Source organism: Sorghum bicolor, chromosome 1 (genome assembly GCF_000003195.3).
Source record: "Sorghum bicolor cultivar BTx623 chromosome 1, Sorghum_bicolor_NCBIv3, whole genome shotgun sequence".
Lineage (NCBI taxonomy): Eukaryota > Viridiplantae > Streptophyta > Magnoliopsida > Poales > Poaceae > Sorghum > Sorghum bicolor.
The window spans coordinates 68,704,122-68,718,646 of NC_012870.2; the positions used below are offsets into that span (position 1 = coordinate 68,704,122).

Sequence of the window (14,525 nt, forward strand, 5' to 3'; positions counted from 1 at the left end):
TATTAGTATATTATTAGTAGTATAACACATACGTATAATCGTCTCTATTCAAGAGTCAAATCCCCTTTGAACGAAAGAGCAGTAGAGCGGAGCCCAGAGAGACGGACGCATCGCCAGAGATCATCACTGTAACAAATACTAGTTGGTACTGGTAGCATCGGAACCATGACTCGTGTGAGGTTTTCGACCCAAAACGCTACGAGAATCACGTGTTGCAGACAGAACTTGACTTTTACTACGGGCTACCACGCCGCGGGGTGTGCTAACTGGCAACGAACCTAAAGGCGAGATCATTTTAGAGTCAGGCCTTGTTTAGATACATCCAAAATTCTAAAATTTTACAAGATTTTCCATCACATCGAATCTTTGGACGCATGCATGAAGCATTAAATATTTAAATATAAATAAAAGGAATAATTAATTACACAGTTTATCTGTAAATCACGAGACGAATCTTTTGAGTCTAGTTAGTCCATAGTTGGACAATATTTGTCAAATACAAACGAAAATGCTACAGTGTCAAACTTTAAAAAGTTTTTGCATCTAAACAAGGCCTCAGTTTGACAAAGCTCTTCTTTCTAATTCGTATGTTTCATTTCTGGATTCTCTAACCTAGAGGTGGAGAGCATGTGACAATTAATTCCGAGGAGGTTCTAGTGGTTATACTGACGAGGAGTGGTGAGGACCGATGGAGAGCAGATTTTTTGAGCTTATAGCTCGTAGCCTAAATGGAGAAGTGATTCTCATCAACTATAGAGCTGCTTAAATGTTTGTACTTAGCTCCGGGTTGGATTTTTTTTGGCTGCTAATATTTATTAGCTAGCTAACTATTAGCTGGTTTGACTTAACTAATAAGATAATTGTTACTCCCATGCAATTCTTACATAGTGTCACATTTTAGTATCTTATTTTTAACCAATTTTAGATAAAAATTGATTACAAAATATATTTTCATAAATACCAATTCTAACTTAACTATTAGTATTCATGATATCAAATAAATACCATAGATTAATTACAAAATATTTTTTCATAAATAAAATGATTTGGAGCCATAAATGTGAACATTATTCATTAGCAATTTAATCAAACATGAACCATTTTAACTGACACGCAACTCATAGTTGCATTCTTTCTTAGATGGAGGGGGTAATTGAATATTGAGTCAACAATCTGCTAGATTTTTTTGGATGGAAAGGTGCTCACGATTAGCAACTAATTGTTAGCTCCAGAAATCCAAACAAGCAAGGCCTTAGAGCATCTCCAACAGTTTGCTAAAATTTATTTACCATATTTTGAGTTTTGGCAACTTGATAAAAGATTTGGCAAGTGAAAAAAATGACTATCTCCAATAGTTTGCCATTTAGACTTGCCAAATTAAAAAAAAAAGAAGGCCCACACCCCAACTACCAACACCCATCTATCTGTTGCCCGTGCCTAACGTCTAGACGTCGCCTCCGTGCGGCAGCAGATTTTATTTAGCTTTCGAACACTTTGGACACTCTTTCACTTTGTTCAGTTCGCAAATTTTTTTGGATTTTGACACTGTAGCATTTTTGTTTTTATTTGACAAACATTGTCCAATTATAGAGTAACTGGACTTAAAAGATTCGTCTCGCGATTTACATATGAACTGTGCAATTAGTTTTTGTTTTCATGTATATTTAATGCATCATACATGTGCCGTAAAATTCGATATGATGGAAAATCTTGAAAATTTTTAGAACTAAACAAGACAGCAGCACGGCAGCAGCTCAGCAGCACGCAGCTCAGCAGGGCAGCAGCAGGCAGCAGCAGCATGCAGCTCAGCAGAGCAGCAGCAGCAGCACGCAGCTCAGCAGGGCAGCAGCAGGCAGCAGCAGCAGCAGCAGCACGCAGCTCAGCAGCACGCCAGCAGCTCAGCAGCAGGCAGCAGCAGCAGGGCACCAGCAAGCACGGCAGCAACTCGCAGCAACGAACGGCGCGCGGACGAGATACGCGGCGAGTCCGCGCGTGTAGAAGTCCGCGCGCGGATGAGTAGGATAGCAAGTCCAGGTTTTTGGCAAACATATTTAGCAAACTGTTGGAGAGAGTTTTTATCATTGATTTGCCAAAATTTATGAGATAGCAGAATATAATTCTCACTTTTCAAGAGGTCAAATAATTTAAAGTTTAACCCAAATTATATACAAAAATTTAACATTTATGATATCAAATAAACATAGTTAAACTAATCATATTTTATAATAAAAACCTAGTTAAAGACTTAAAGAGACCATCCATCAATTTGAATAAATAGAATTATATCGATTATCACAAAAGATTTATGTTTTCAGATTCGCTATAAGAAATACTTTCACAATATATAATTCATGTGTCATGAAACTATAACATCTTTTTTTTCAAAATAGATAGTCAAGGCTTGTTCGCTTGTTTTATGAGTTGTACTATTTCAACGAACAAATAGTGTTTTTTTCTTTCACAGCAAATCAGCAAACAGTACTTTCAGACATAATTTTTCAGTAAAAGCGAAATTTAGGACAAATATAATATGATGTGTAAAAATGGACATAGCAAATTCAAAATGAAGCTAACTTTAATTACATAAATTATATAGTTACTTTTTTCCCGAATGTACATCTATAGCTCTCGGTCAAGGTGATGTCACGTGACTAGGCATACAATTTTCGCCGCTCACACCTACCCAGATCGAAAACGTATAAACAAATGGGGCCTTGTTTAGTTCAAAAAAATTTGCAAAATAGGAATAGTACTACTTTCGTTTGTATTTGACAAATATTATCCAATCATGTACTAACTAGACTCAAAAGATTCGTCTCGTCAATTTCGACCAAACTCTGCAATTAGTTTTTATTTTCGTCTATATTTAATACTTCATTCATGCGTCTAAAGATTTGATGTGACGGCGAATCTGAAAAATTTTGCAAAATCTTTTGAGAACTAAACAAGGCTTGGACTATGGGACTGTAGCAACTCCAAATCTGCTGATATAGACAACCCCCTAATGGCGAGTTCTAAATCATGGTTGTCCCTTAATTGCTCGCCGTCGCATCACCGTTAAGCAAATTGACGAGCAGTGAATGAAAGCTCCACGACCGACACGCCCAGATCACTCTGTACATAGTACTGCCAAGAACACGCACTCTGCTCCCCGGTGACAAGTGGGACTAGGATGGCATGGAGACCCACATGTCGGCGGGGTGGGTGGAGAGGAAGTTTACCGTGGAGCAGGGTGCCGGAGGACGTGGGCCCAGATGGAGACGAGGGTAGATTTGTCATTGTCATCTAGACGTTGGCGAAAAAAGTCACCGCGTCATGTGCAGGCGCAATCTCCCTCTCTGGCCTGTCTACAACTGGCTGCCACCGAGCAAACGAGCGAATAGGGATGGCCGCCCACTGCTACTAGCCTTTCTCCGCTGCGCGTCTCCATCGCAGCAAGTCATTTTCCATGCAACGCTACATACTCACTGCAACACATCTATAAACTGTTGTACTTAAGTTTACTTTAAACTTGTAACGTAGTACTCCTATGCACGTTACTTTTGAGCTTTGACAATTCCAGAGCCTGTTCGCTAGTCTGATGGCTGAAATTACTATAAGAAAAAACACTACTAACCGTTAGAAAAAATATAATTGATAAGACAAGCGAAAAGGCTTAGTTGAACGCCATCGCCATCGCCATCGCCATCCATGACTGTAAACATCATTGCTCTTTTTCCTTGTAGTACTACGAAAAGTAGGAGTAGTACACAGATGCCCCCGACTGGTTCTGAGTTCTGACAAGTCACACGGTAAAATGCATTGCCCCACACGCTAAAAACTTCATCAAAAGTCAAAACCCGACACCCATCAATCGATCTGCAAACTCGGCAAGTTTTTTTCCATGCCACAGTCAAGACGGAAATCAACGGATTAATAATAATCCAAACAAATTAACCGACACCTCCATGGTGCCTGTACTCCATACACGTTCCCCCGGGGCCCACTCTCCATGGACCCACCACCGCATGAAGGGAAACCAGAAGAAGGTAAACAGCGATCAATTCCTTAATTAACCAACCGTGTTGAGGCAGGCGAGGCGACAGCGGGGGTGGTGAAAAAGGTGTCCTAGAAGCATCGCATCTCGTGTCCGCGTCGTTCTGCGCTCCGCTTCATTCCACACCTCCCTCTCTCTCTCCTCGCCTTCTTCTTCCTCCCCTCCCCCTTCTCCCCCCATCTGCGGCGGGGTTGATTCGATTTCGATTCCCTTCCCCCATCCATCGCCCACCTCCCCCAGACAGCCAACGCAATCCGCTCCCCGAGGCGCGCCTCCCTGACCCTGACTCCCTCCCCCCACAACGTGCGCGCTCACTCGCGGGCGGGCGTGCGGGCGGGGCCGGCACCACTCACCGTCACCACCCTTATTAATTCCTCTTCCGCGTCCGCGCTTCAAAACCTCCTCCTCCGCCTCGTCCCCCCCTCTACCACTCTCTCTCCAGCCCCGCGGCGGCCGCATTGCTCGCCGCCGCACCGAGTCCGGCTAGGTCCCCTCTTGGCTCTTGCATTTCGATTTCGCCTCCCCCTGTCCCTGTGTTTGGTTTGGGTTGGGTTGGTTGCAAGGAGGGGACGGGGAGAGTTTGATCGGAGGGCCAAAATGTGGGCGGAGCGGGTGGTCGGGGAGCGCCGGATGCGGCAGATCCAGCGCTTCGCGCGGAACGCCAAGCTCACCGTCGTTTGCCTCCTCCTCACCGTCGTCGTGCTCCGCGGCACCGTCGGCGCCGGCCGCTTCGGCACGCCGCAGCAGGACCTCATCGAGCTCCGCCAGCACTTCGTCTCCCACCCGCACCGGGCGCTCGCCGAGCACCACGACGCCAGGTCCAGGGCCTCCACCACCACCACGTCGTCCTCCTCCTCCGTCCGCCGCGACGACGAGCCCGACCCGCCGCCGAGGACGCTCAGGGACCCGCCCTACACGCTGGGCCCCAAGATCTCCGACTGGGACGAGCAGCGCGCCGCCTGGCACCGCCGCCACCCGGAGACGCCGCCCTTCCTCAACGACATCAAGCCGCGGGTGCTGCTCGTCACGGGTTCCTCGCCCAAGCCCTGCGAGAACCCCGTCGGGGACCACTACCTCCTCAAGTCCATCAAGAACAAGATGGATTACTGCCGCGTCCACGGCATCGAGGTCTTCTACAACATGGCGCTGCTCGACGCCGAGATGGCCGGCTTCTGGGCCAAACTCCCGCTCCTGCGGGCGCTGCTCCTCGCGCACCCGGAGTTCGAGTTCATCTGGTGGATGGACTCTGACGCCATGTTCACCGACATGGCATTCGAGCTCCCTTGGGAGCGCTACGGGCCATACAATCTGATCATGCACGGCTGGGACGAGATGGTCTACGACGACAAGAATTGGATTGGGCTAAACACCGGCAGCTTCTTGCTGCGCAACTGCCAGTGGTCACTTGACATGCTGGATACCTGGGCGCCAATGGGGCCAAAGGGCCCTGTCCGCATTGAGGCTGGCAAAGTGCTGACCAAGTCCTTGAAGGATCGGCCAGTATTCGAGGCCGATGATCAGTCGGCCATGGTGTACATCCTCGCAACGCAGCGCGAGAAGTGGGGTGATAAGGTTTACCTTGAGAATGGGTACTACCTTCATGGCTACTGGGGGATCTTGGTCGACAGGTATGAGGAGATGCTTGAGAATTACAAGCCAGGGCTCGGCGATCACCGGTGGCCGCTCGTCACACACTTTGTCGGGTGCAAGCCATGTGGCAAATTTGGAGACTACCCTGTCGAGCGATGCCTCAAGAATATGGATCGTGCGTTCAATTTTGGTGATAACCAGATCTTGCAGATGTATGGATTCACTCACAAGTCACTTGCAAGCAGGAGAGTGAAGAGGATCAGGAATGAGACCAGCAACCCGCTTGAGACAAAGGATGAGCTTGGGTTGCTTCATCCGGCATTCAAGGCTGTGAAGACTTCCACATGATAATTAGAGTACAATTCCACTTGTTATTTTGTTGGTTCGTTCTAGATCCTGTTGGGTCTAAATCCAAAGTGTTCTTTTTGTAGAATCTGGTGGTAACAGAAGTTTGGGTTGGGATCATGGGATGGATATCTTTGTTGTAATGTGAGGTATTAGGAGAAATGATGTTATGTTTATTTATTGGCATAAGTTATGTCTTACACTCGTAGAAATGAGTTAAATGGATGGACTCAGGTTATTGGTCGCCATGATAGATTTCAATATAGTTTCCTGTTTTTCTCTTATTGCGGGGATTTCTTTTATGTGTGCCAGTACCATGTAGGTGTCCTTAAATCAAGCCTCGAAGGAATTATTCTTGTGATATTGGTGTCTTCTTTCACAGGATAGGATAGCATATCTTGTGAGCCAATTGTTTTGCTCTCTTCTTTGCCTTACTATTAGTGGTTGTTGGGTTCCTAGATACAGTTTTGGTGTATATACAAGCTCAAATTTCTCATTAAAAAATTATATATATTATGCAGAGGCGGGAGTTACTTTCAGTTTCCATTGTCATGATTTGTCCTTAGCTTTATCTTTAACTTATCCAATATATATTATTTAAGTGGGATTGATGCTATCCACCATTGAGCCAATTATGTTGTCCTTGTTGATAACATCTTCCATTGACATTGATGGCTAACTGTGGAGTTATGTGAACTTGGTTCTTGGTTGATGGATGCTTTGTAACTGGGTTAAGGCATCTCACCATTGTTGAATATTTTGTGTTGCATACCATTCTTTTTGTACTCGTTGTTGATGTAAACTCCGGTAAACATGAAGAAACAAAAGCTTGCAGGATGCATTTTGTTATCATACTGGGCAAGATTGTTCTTCTAGAAATACTATTATGCTGACTTTTGTATTGCAAGCTTCCTGCTTCCATTACCATCGTGACGAGTTTACCTTAACAGCGTTTCTCACAGTGTAATGCAACTGGTTGTAGTCAATGTAGTGGCATGATGCTGTTTGTTTTCTGGAAAGCACGGGGTCCAGAACCCTTTTTTTTTTCCCTAGCAGGACTTCTTTGGTATTGTTGTCAGAAGTGACACCAGTTCCTTGGTTTCAAAATTGATTGCTACTGTCGATGGAATCACTACCAATATTAGCAAGGTCAATAATAGAGCCAAGTGCTTGGCTATAAGTCAAGTGATTAGAGTCAAGTTATACAATAAGTTGTTTCATACTTGTCTCTAAAACACATTCTCTTTCCTATTCCTTCTCACAACACTTGCTATTTGGGCCCACTACTACCTATGCATCCGTGCCCAGCTTGGTGCTTACATAAGAGCCAAGCTATCATCTCTCTCCTCTCTTCTCTCCTCCACATCAGCATGAGCTTGGCTATAAGTCCATTATTGTACCTGCTCTTAATGTGGGTTGTGCAAATAACTGGAGATACTATGGTCTTTCCTTTACCGGGCATTGGCTTGCCTATCATGCTGCCTTCTATAGGATCCCAGCAGAATTACGCATCCGTGTAGTGTGAACAACATCGCTGCAGAAAATTGCATATGGATCTGGAAACTATATGATTCTTCAGCATCCTGTGTCAGGAAAATTACAAAACTGATCCTGCGAGGTCAACGATTCGCTTCTCTCCATGCCGAGGTAATTAGGGCTCTCACTCCAATGAATCCTCTTCTCTAGATGGTCAACTTCCATAGATACTGGTGTACCACCGCCAGTAATAATTATTTAAATGCAAAGAAACGATTTGAGACATTTTTAATCAATTACGTGTACTCTGCGTGTATAACGTGTCGACTCCATTCGGTACTCCCCCATTCCAAATTATAAGATATTTGTCTTTTTTATCTCAAGTTTAACCACTCATTTTATTCAAAAACTTTATACAAATATAGTTAAATTTAAATTATTTTTGAAGAACTTTTATTAATAAACAAAACCATGACAAAAGAAGTAATATTCTGCATAAAATTTTAAATAAGACGAGTGGTCAAACGTCATATAATTTGATATGGATTAAGAAACAGCAACAGCAGGGCACAAAAACGAACACAGACGAGATAAACACTTCGCCAGTGATTGAAGAGTCTCAGGACTACAACAAGCATTGTCTAGAGTTGGAAATGGTTTGAATGTAGTACACAACACGAAAGCCTACTAAAAGAAAATCATGCTCCCAAAAAAATCATGTTCTCACTTCTAACATCTTCTAGCAGCTTCAGCGAGCGAATTTTGGTGTCCGAAATGCTGCTGTGTTCTTATTGATACCATCTTTCGAGGGCACAGAAGCAGCATCGGTGCTCACTTGTACAGCTGCTTTAATCTCCTTGCAGCTTCAATGATGTTATCTCTGTGTCCGAATGCGCTGACCCTCACAAAGCCTTCGCCACCCGGTCCAAATCCACTGCCAGGAGTAGTAACCACATTCGCCTTCTCCAGGATCTCAGCAAACACGTCCCACGAATTGCGGCCAGGGAAGTGCACCCATACGTAAGGAGCGTTCTTCGCACCATACACGTTGAATCCAAGTGATGTAAATGTGTCAACAATTATTTCAGTGTTCTCCTTGTAGAAGCCAACAACATCATGCATAGCCTGCACAGGAACAATTGGATAAAACAAACAATGTAGAAGAGCAATATGCGAATTCCAAGAACCAGGAATCCTACCTTCAGACCCTCTGGAGAGAGGCAAGCTAAACCACCAGCTTGTGAAATGTTTGATGCACCATTGAAGCAAGTGCAGACTATGCGATTGAAATCTTTAGCAACTGGATGTCCATCAGAGAAAAGGAGCTCCTTGGGGACAACAGTCCAACCTAGACGGACACCAGTGAACCCAGCATATTTCGAGAATGACGCTGTCTCAAGAGCAACCTGCACATAAACAAAACCACAATGAAAAAGGTGCAGTTTTATTTACAAAGGGGAATACGGTGTTCATAGCACTGGCACTGTAATTTTTAGGATAACCATGCGACCAAGACATTTTAAACACTGCAATATGCAGTATGATATTGGAACATATTGCCTACCTCCTTTGCTCCAGGAATTTCAAAGATAGACTTTGGGCTGTCATCTGATATGTACATTGCATAAGCAGAATCATAGACAATGATGGACCCATTGTCCTTTGCAAATTTTACTAATTTGGTCAGTTGGTCCCGAGATGCAGCAGCACCAGTAGGATTGTTGGGTGAACAAAAGAAAATAATATCTGTCCGAGGGATAGTTGACAGATCAGGGAAAAATCCATTTTCTGGACTGCATCTCATGTATTGAATGTTTCCGTACTTCTGAACATCTTGCTGATATAAGTCAGTTTGGCCCATGATAACACTTGAATCAACATATGCCTGTCAAAATGAAAGGCCTGCTTTAATTTCAATAGACAATATGTAAAATGGTAGAAGTTAATCCATAAGTAATATGACAAAACAACATATCACAATTACAATCATCACACATAAGTTTAGAATCATTAATATGAAAGTGTAAGTAACTGAGAGTTATAATTAATTCAAGAGTTCTCTTACAGGGTATGAGGGATCTTGGACCGCAATTGTCACATTAGATCCAAAAAGGACCTGTAATATTGAATCAGGAAAATTATTAACAAACAATTTAAAATGAATTGTAAACTTAAGAAGGGAAGAGTCAAATCTTTTTGGTACCTGCAAGCGAGATATGTCACACTTGGCACCATCAGAGACAAAAATATCTGAATCTTCAATACCAAGGTCCGCATAGTAGGTTGCAGCAATTGCTGCTCTGAGTTTCTGCATTAGCAATCAGCACGACATTTTATGACGCTGAAGGATCTTATACAAGAACAGAGCAAAGAGAAAACTACAAATATGATTGAAAACTTAAAAATTAATTCATGTAAGCAAAGTAATTCAAATGTGCAACTATGCAAGCATTTGGAAGGATAAGTCTAAGGAAACAACAATTAATCAGAGGGATTTTATGTGATTGGTCTTTAAACTAAAAATTAATACATTATGAATTAGAGAATCAGATATCATAACAGTAAGGAGATAAAAACAGTTATCCTTTAATCAACAGATCGTCAATCTGCCTCAAATATTTTTTAAATAAAAGGCAACCAATCTTGTATCCAAATTTCTCCATGAAATATATTTATGTAAAGCTTCACACAGTATAGCTGTTAAATAAGTATCTGAATTAGCATGTTAATGCAATGAAAATTGCTGATAACACCACAAGGTACCTTTTCACCTTGCTCGGCTCCATAACCGCTGTAGCCATCAATTGTTGACAAGGCAAGTGCTCTCTGTGTTTACAAATAGACAGATAAAAAATAATGTAATTGTAAGAGAGATATTCAGCAGCAACAAATGCATAAGTGATTTTTCAACCATAAAACTGAAAGTACTGGAACACTTGGATGTTTTTGTGGGTTGAATATATATATGATTGAAAGGACAGTAGTTTGACATGAAGATACCTCTGCCATGGCATTTGTTATGACATTTGGAATGGGCTCGGTAGTGTCACCTATCCCAAGGCTTATTATCTTGGCATCTGGATACTTCAGCAAATGAGCTGCTCTTCTCCTGGCAATCTGCTCAATAGTCAAGAATTGATAATATCAGAAGCCAAATCTCCAACAGAATAGCATCAGTAACAAAAGGAAAAGATGGGAATGATGTGTAACCTCAGGAAACAGATATCCTGCTTGGAGCTTGGCCATGTTAGCATTGCGCGGGACATTAGTCTTGTAAGCTTCAAGACAGCAGAAAGAAAATGTTAGCAAACAATATTCATATTTCTGTTCCTACAACATCTTCATGCAACTCCTTAACGAATGCAACATCGACCAAACAAGAAGTTACTAGGGGTATAAATGGTATGGATATTTCCCAACTGACCATCCATCCGAAAATGGTGGGATAGTATTTGGATATCAGCAATTTTCTTTGGATATCAAATACAAATATGGTTATTTATTGTGGATACCAAATACAAATACTCCCTCCTTACAAAAAAATGAAGCCGTTTTGGGCAATTGGGTCAAACATTGGGAATATAAATCATGAATAACCTTTAAGTTGTTGAGTTTGGAAATGTGAAAACCATATGAATAGATTTGTCTTAAAAAATACTTTCATAAAAATATACATATATCACTTTTCGATAAATATTTTATAAAATAAGAAGTTAAATTTGTACTTTGGAGACCGTGTCGATGTCCAAAACGACTTTATTTTTTAGTATGGAGGGAGTACAGTTTAACCATTATCCGTCCTATATCCGATATCTGACAACTTAGTCAGATATATCAAATCAATATCCGGCTAACATTTAGACTTAAATATTATACATTATACCAGGACTAACATACAAATAGTTACAATTATACAAAAGAGCAGCCCATCCTGAATTCTCAGACGTTGACTAACATACAAATAGTTACAATTATACAAAAGAGCAGCCCATCCTGAATTCTCAGACGTTGGGCGTTGCTTCCTGCACCCTATGCTGTTGCTGTGGACCCCACATTAGATATGGATTATAATCCCTCAATCCTTTGTTAGTCCCCTTATTAGATTATAATCAAGGAACACTGCCAATGTTTTCTGATCGCCCGATTAATCGCGATTAATCATCCTTATTGGTACTTAGCAGTTAGCACTCGATTAGGGCCTAAGATTCGATCAGAAACCTGATCGTCCGATTAATCGTTCATTAGCCGTGATTAATCGTCCGATCAAGCCTCTTGGCCGATCAGAGCTAAATTGGCAGATGGGCTGCTTTTGGCCTGGGCTATATTTATTTGGGCCAGGCCCATTAGGGTTTCTCTTATATACCTCACCCCCACTCTCTCTCCTTAGTCCCCACTCCCAACTTCAGCCGTCAGCTGCTGAGCTTGCTGCTCGTGCATCTGCTGAGCAGCTGAGCCTGCAGCGTGCATCTCACTCCCTCCCAGTTCCAATCCAAGCAGTCCGCTGCCGCTTGCTGCTTGTTTGCTGCTGCTTGCTGCTTCCTCCTCCCTCTTCCTTGCTGCCTGCTTCCCCCTCCCCCTTCTGCTCCAACTGCAAGGTCGCCTCCTCTCTTCCCCACCTGGAGGCTGCGGGTCCAAGGGAGCACGAAGATGAGACCGATTATATGGTATATATACCATACATATATATATCATGATATATATCCGAGGGAGCATGAAGATGGTATATAAACCATACATATATGATATAGTCCTGCTATATGCTGGACAATTATATAGACGATTAGACTGATCAGAGGTCCATTAATCGTCCTGACCATCGATTAATCGTCCTGATAGTCCTGATCGCTACTAGACCGATTAGAAACGATAAGCCGATCAGAAAACATTGAACATTGTACATGGAAATACACAAGAAAGATGTTACTATGTATCAATAATTTTTGGGCAAAATGCAAAAGATGGAGTGATCAAATTAGTGCAGTGAATGTTGTTTTTACCCAATATCTGAAGAAATATTTATTACTGACATTATTCACACCTGACTCGTCCCGTATTCGATACACACTTTTTCGTAATAGTAATCAAGACAATCCGTATTCGTATTTGTATATCCATAGCTATCCATGTCAGACTCCAAAGTCCAAATCCGAAAGAAAATATGAAAAGAAATATGAGATTGGTAATATCCGTCCACTCGATTACGCCCCTAGAAATTACAATGTACAGTACTGTTGTTTTGTTCAGAAGAAGAATCTGTGCAGCATCTGTTTTTTGAATGTGTACTTGCAAAACAGTGCTGTTAATGATTTCTGAGATTTTCAATATCAAAGTGGGAGGTAACTTAGTTGAAATAGGGAAATTTTGGCTTAGCAGTAAGAAACATGGTTTGCTAAATATTATTACCTCTGGGGTGCTTTGGTGTATTTGGAAACATGGAAATGAAATTTGTTTTCAGAATGCTGAATGGAGAGGCATGGAAATGCTACTCTTCCAGATAGGTGGGCTTCTTCAGAACTGGGTGGTTTTATGCGCGCCAGAAAAGAAAGAGCGGCTGCTGGAATTCCTGAACAAAATCAAGGCTGCGGCGAGGACTGTGCTCTGGATCTCTTATGCAGCACTGGAAGACACTTGAAGTTCTCTGGTGATGAAGCTATCAGGGACATGGAATGGGGTGTTGCTCAGCCTGAGAAGATGGAGGTGGGCGAAATGTCGTCTTTACGACCATGGTGGTGGCCGTTTAACGCTGCTTTGGAGATGGTGTAATGGTAGTGTGAGTTGTTTCTGGCTCGAGTAGGGTGGTCTGCTTTTGTGCTAGTTTGCTTTTTCCGAAACTCTGTTTTGCTGCTCCTTTTATTCCTCACTTTGGATGTTGAGTAGTTATCCCTGGTGCTGGCGAGTGCTGGGGTTTGGAGTTATTAAAGTGCTGTAACAGAATGTTTTAGGCCTTTTATGAAAATGAAAGGGCGCGGGCGATCCTGCCCTCTAACTCTAAAAAAACCTAGAAGTTACTATAGCGTATCACAACCAAGAATACTGCCGCATATTCCGAAATAGCATCTGAAGCATTAGATTGGATGCCTAAAACGAAAACTAGTCTAGAGCTTAAACATGAATTTCAAAGAACTGGATGGAAACCAATAGTACATGTGTCGACGGCCGGCGGGCTACTGACGCAGCGGATGTTGACGGAGACTCTCCCCGCAGGTCGGCGGTGGCTAGTCGTCGATGCCCTGGAAGCGAGTCACAGTTAGACGTAACCATCGGGGGAAAAGAAACGCATGCTGCGACGGGAAGAAGGGAAGGAGTCGGCTACTTGAGAGCGAACGGCGGCGAAGCAAGAAAGGAGGATGAGGCGGTGATTGCGGGGGCACCGGCAGGGGCTGCTGCCATCGCGACGGCTCTACGGACGGCAGGAGAGGAGGCGGCGGCGGCTGGGTAGGGACGTCGAGCTTGGGCGACTGGAGGGACACGGAGGGAGACAGGGAGTACGGAGCGATGTGGCTTTTTTACGCGGGCCGTGGGCTTACCCGTATCTCTTTGGACCCAGGGTCCATGTAATTCTTTTACACGGGCCGTGGCCTATGCAAATGAACTTGACTTGATAGTTCATGGGCTGTGCTATCCTGTTTGGCTCGGCTGGGCCTTCCCGAGAGAGAGAGAACAGATCGTCAGGGAACGTTTCTGGCGTCCATGGCACACCTGGACCTGGAGCTGAACAATGGTGAGTGAAATGCTGTTGCAGTTGGACTCACAGCCACAGACACCGCGATGGAGGCTCCCTGCTTTGCGCCGGTGCTGGGCCGATCGACGGAGAAACAAACGGGTCGGATGTACCGGTGCTCGGTGGAGAGGACGGACACATGAGCGACCACCCAACGACGATCCAACGCACGGCAGCGCCCGCAGCGGAGAGCCAGCGATGGAAACTGGATGGTCGCTCACGTGTCCTGCTTCTCCACCCTGCACAAACACACCATAGTACACTACATCTACATGTATATATATCATCGTCGAGTCTGAGCATCAGTAAGGATCTCAACTCTCTCAGTTGCATTGCATCATCCAGCGTAACAGACCA

The 14,525-nt window shown here is 43.5% G+C and overlaps 2 protein-coding genes across 2 annotated transcripts; one reads left to right on the plus strand and one right to left on the minus strand.

Annotated features, from left to right (window-relative positions):
- On the plus strand, nucleotides 4,153–6,255 carry LOC8084015 (probable xyloglucan 6-xylosyltransferase 1). The gene has a single exon (XM_002465355.2). The coding sequence runs from the start codon at nucleotides 4,634–4,636 to the stop codon at nucleotides 5,972–5,974; it is 1,341 nt and encodes a 446-aa protein (XP_002465400.1). The 5' UTR covers nucleotides 4,153–4,633; the 3' UTR covers nucleotides 5,975–6,255.
- On the minus strand, nucleotides 7,965–13,921 carry LOC8084016 (probable LL-diaminopimelate aminotransferase, chloroplastic). Its single transcript, XM_002467966.2, has 10 exons — nucleotides 13,761–13,921; nucleotides 13,592–13,677; nucleotides 10,658–10,725; nucleotides 10,448–10,564; nucleotides 10,211–10,273; nucleotides 9,651–9,755; nucleotides 9,513–9,563; nucleotides 9,012–9,332; nucleotides 8,647–8,853; nucleotides 7,965–8,572 (listed from the first exon to the last, which is right to left on the minus strand). The coding sequence occupies exons 1-10, from the start codon at nucleotides 13,835–13,837 to the stop codon at nucleotides 8,279–8,281; spliced, it is 1,389 nt and encodes a 462-aa protein (XP_002468011.1). The 5' UTR covers nucleotides 13,838–13,921; the 3' UTR covers nucleotides 7,965–8,278.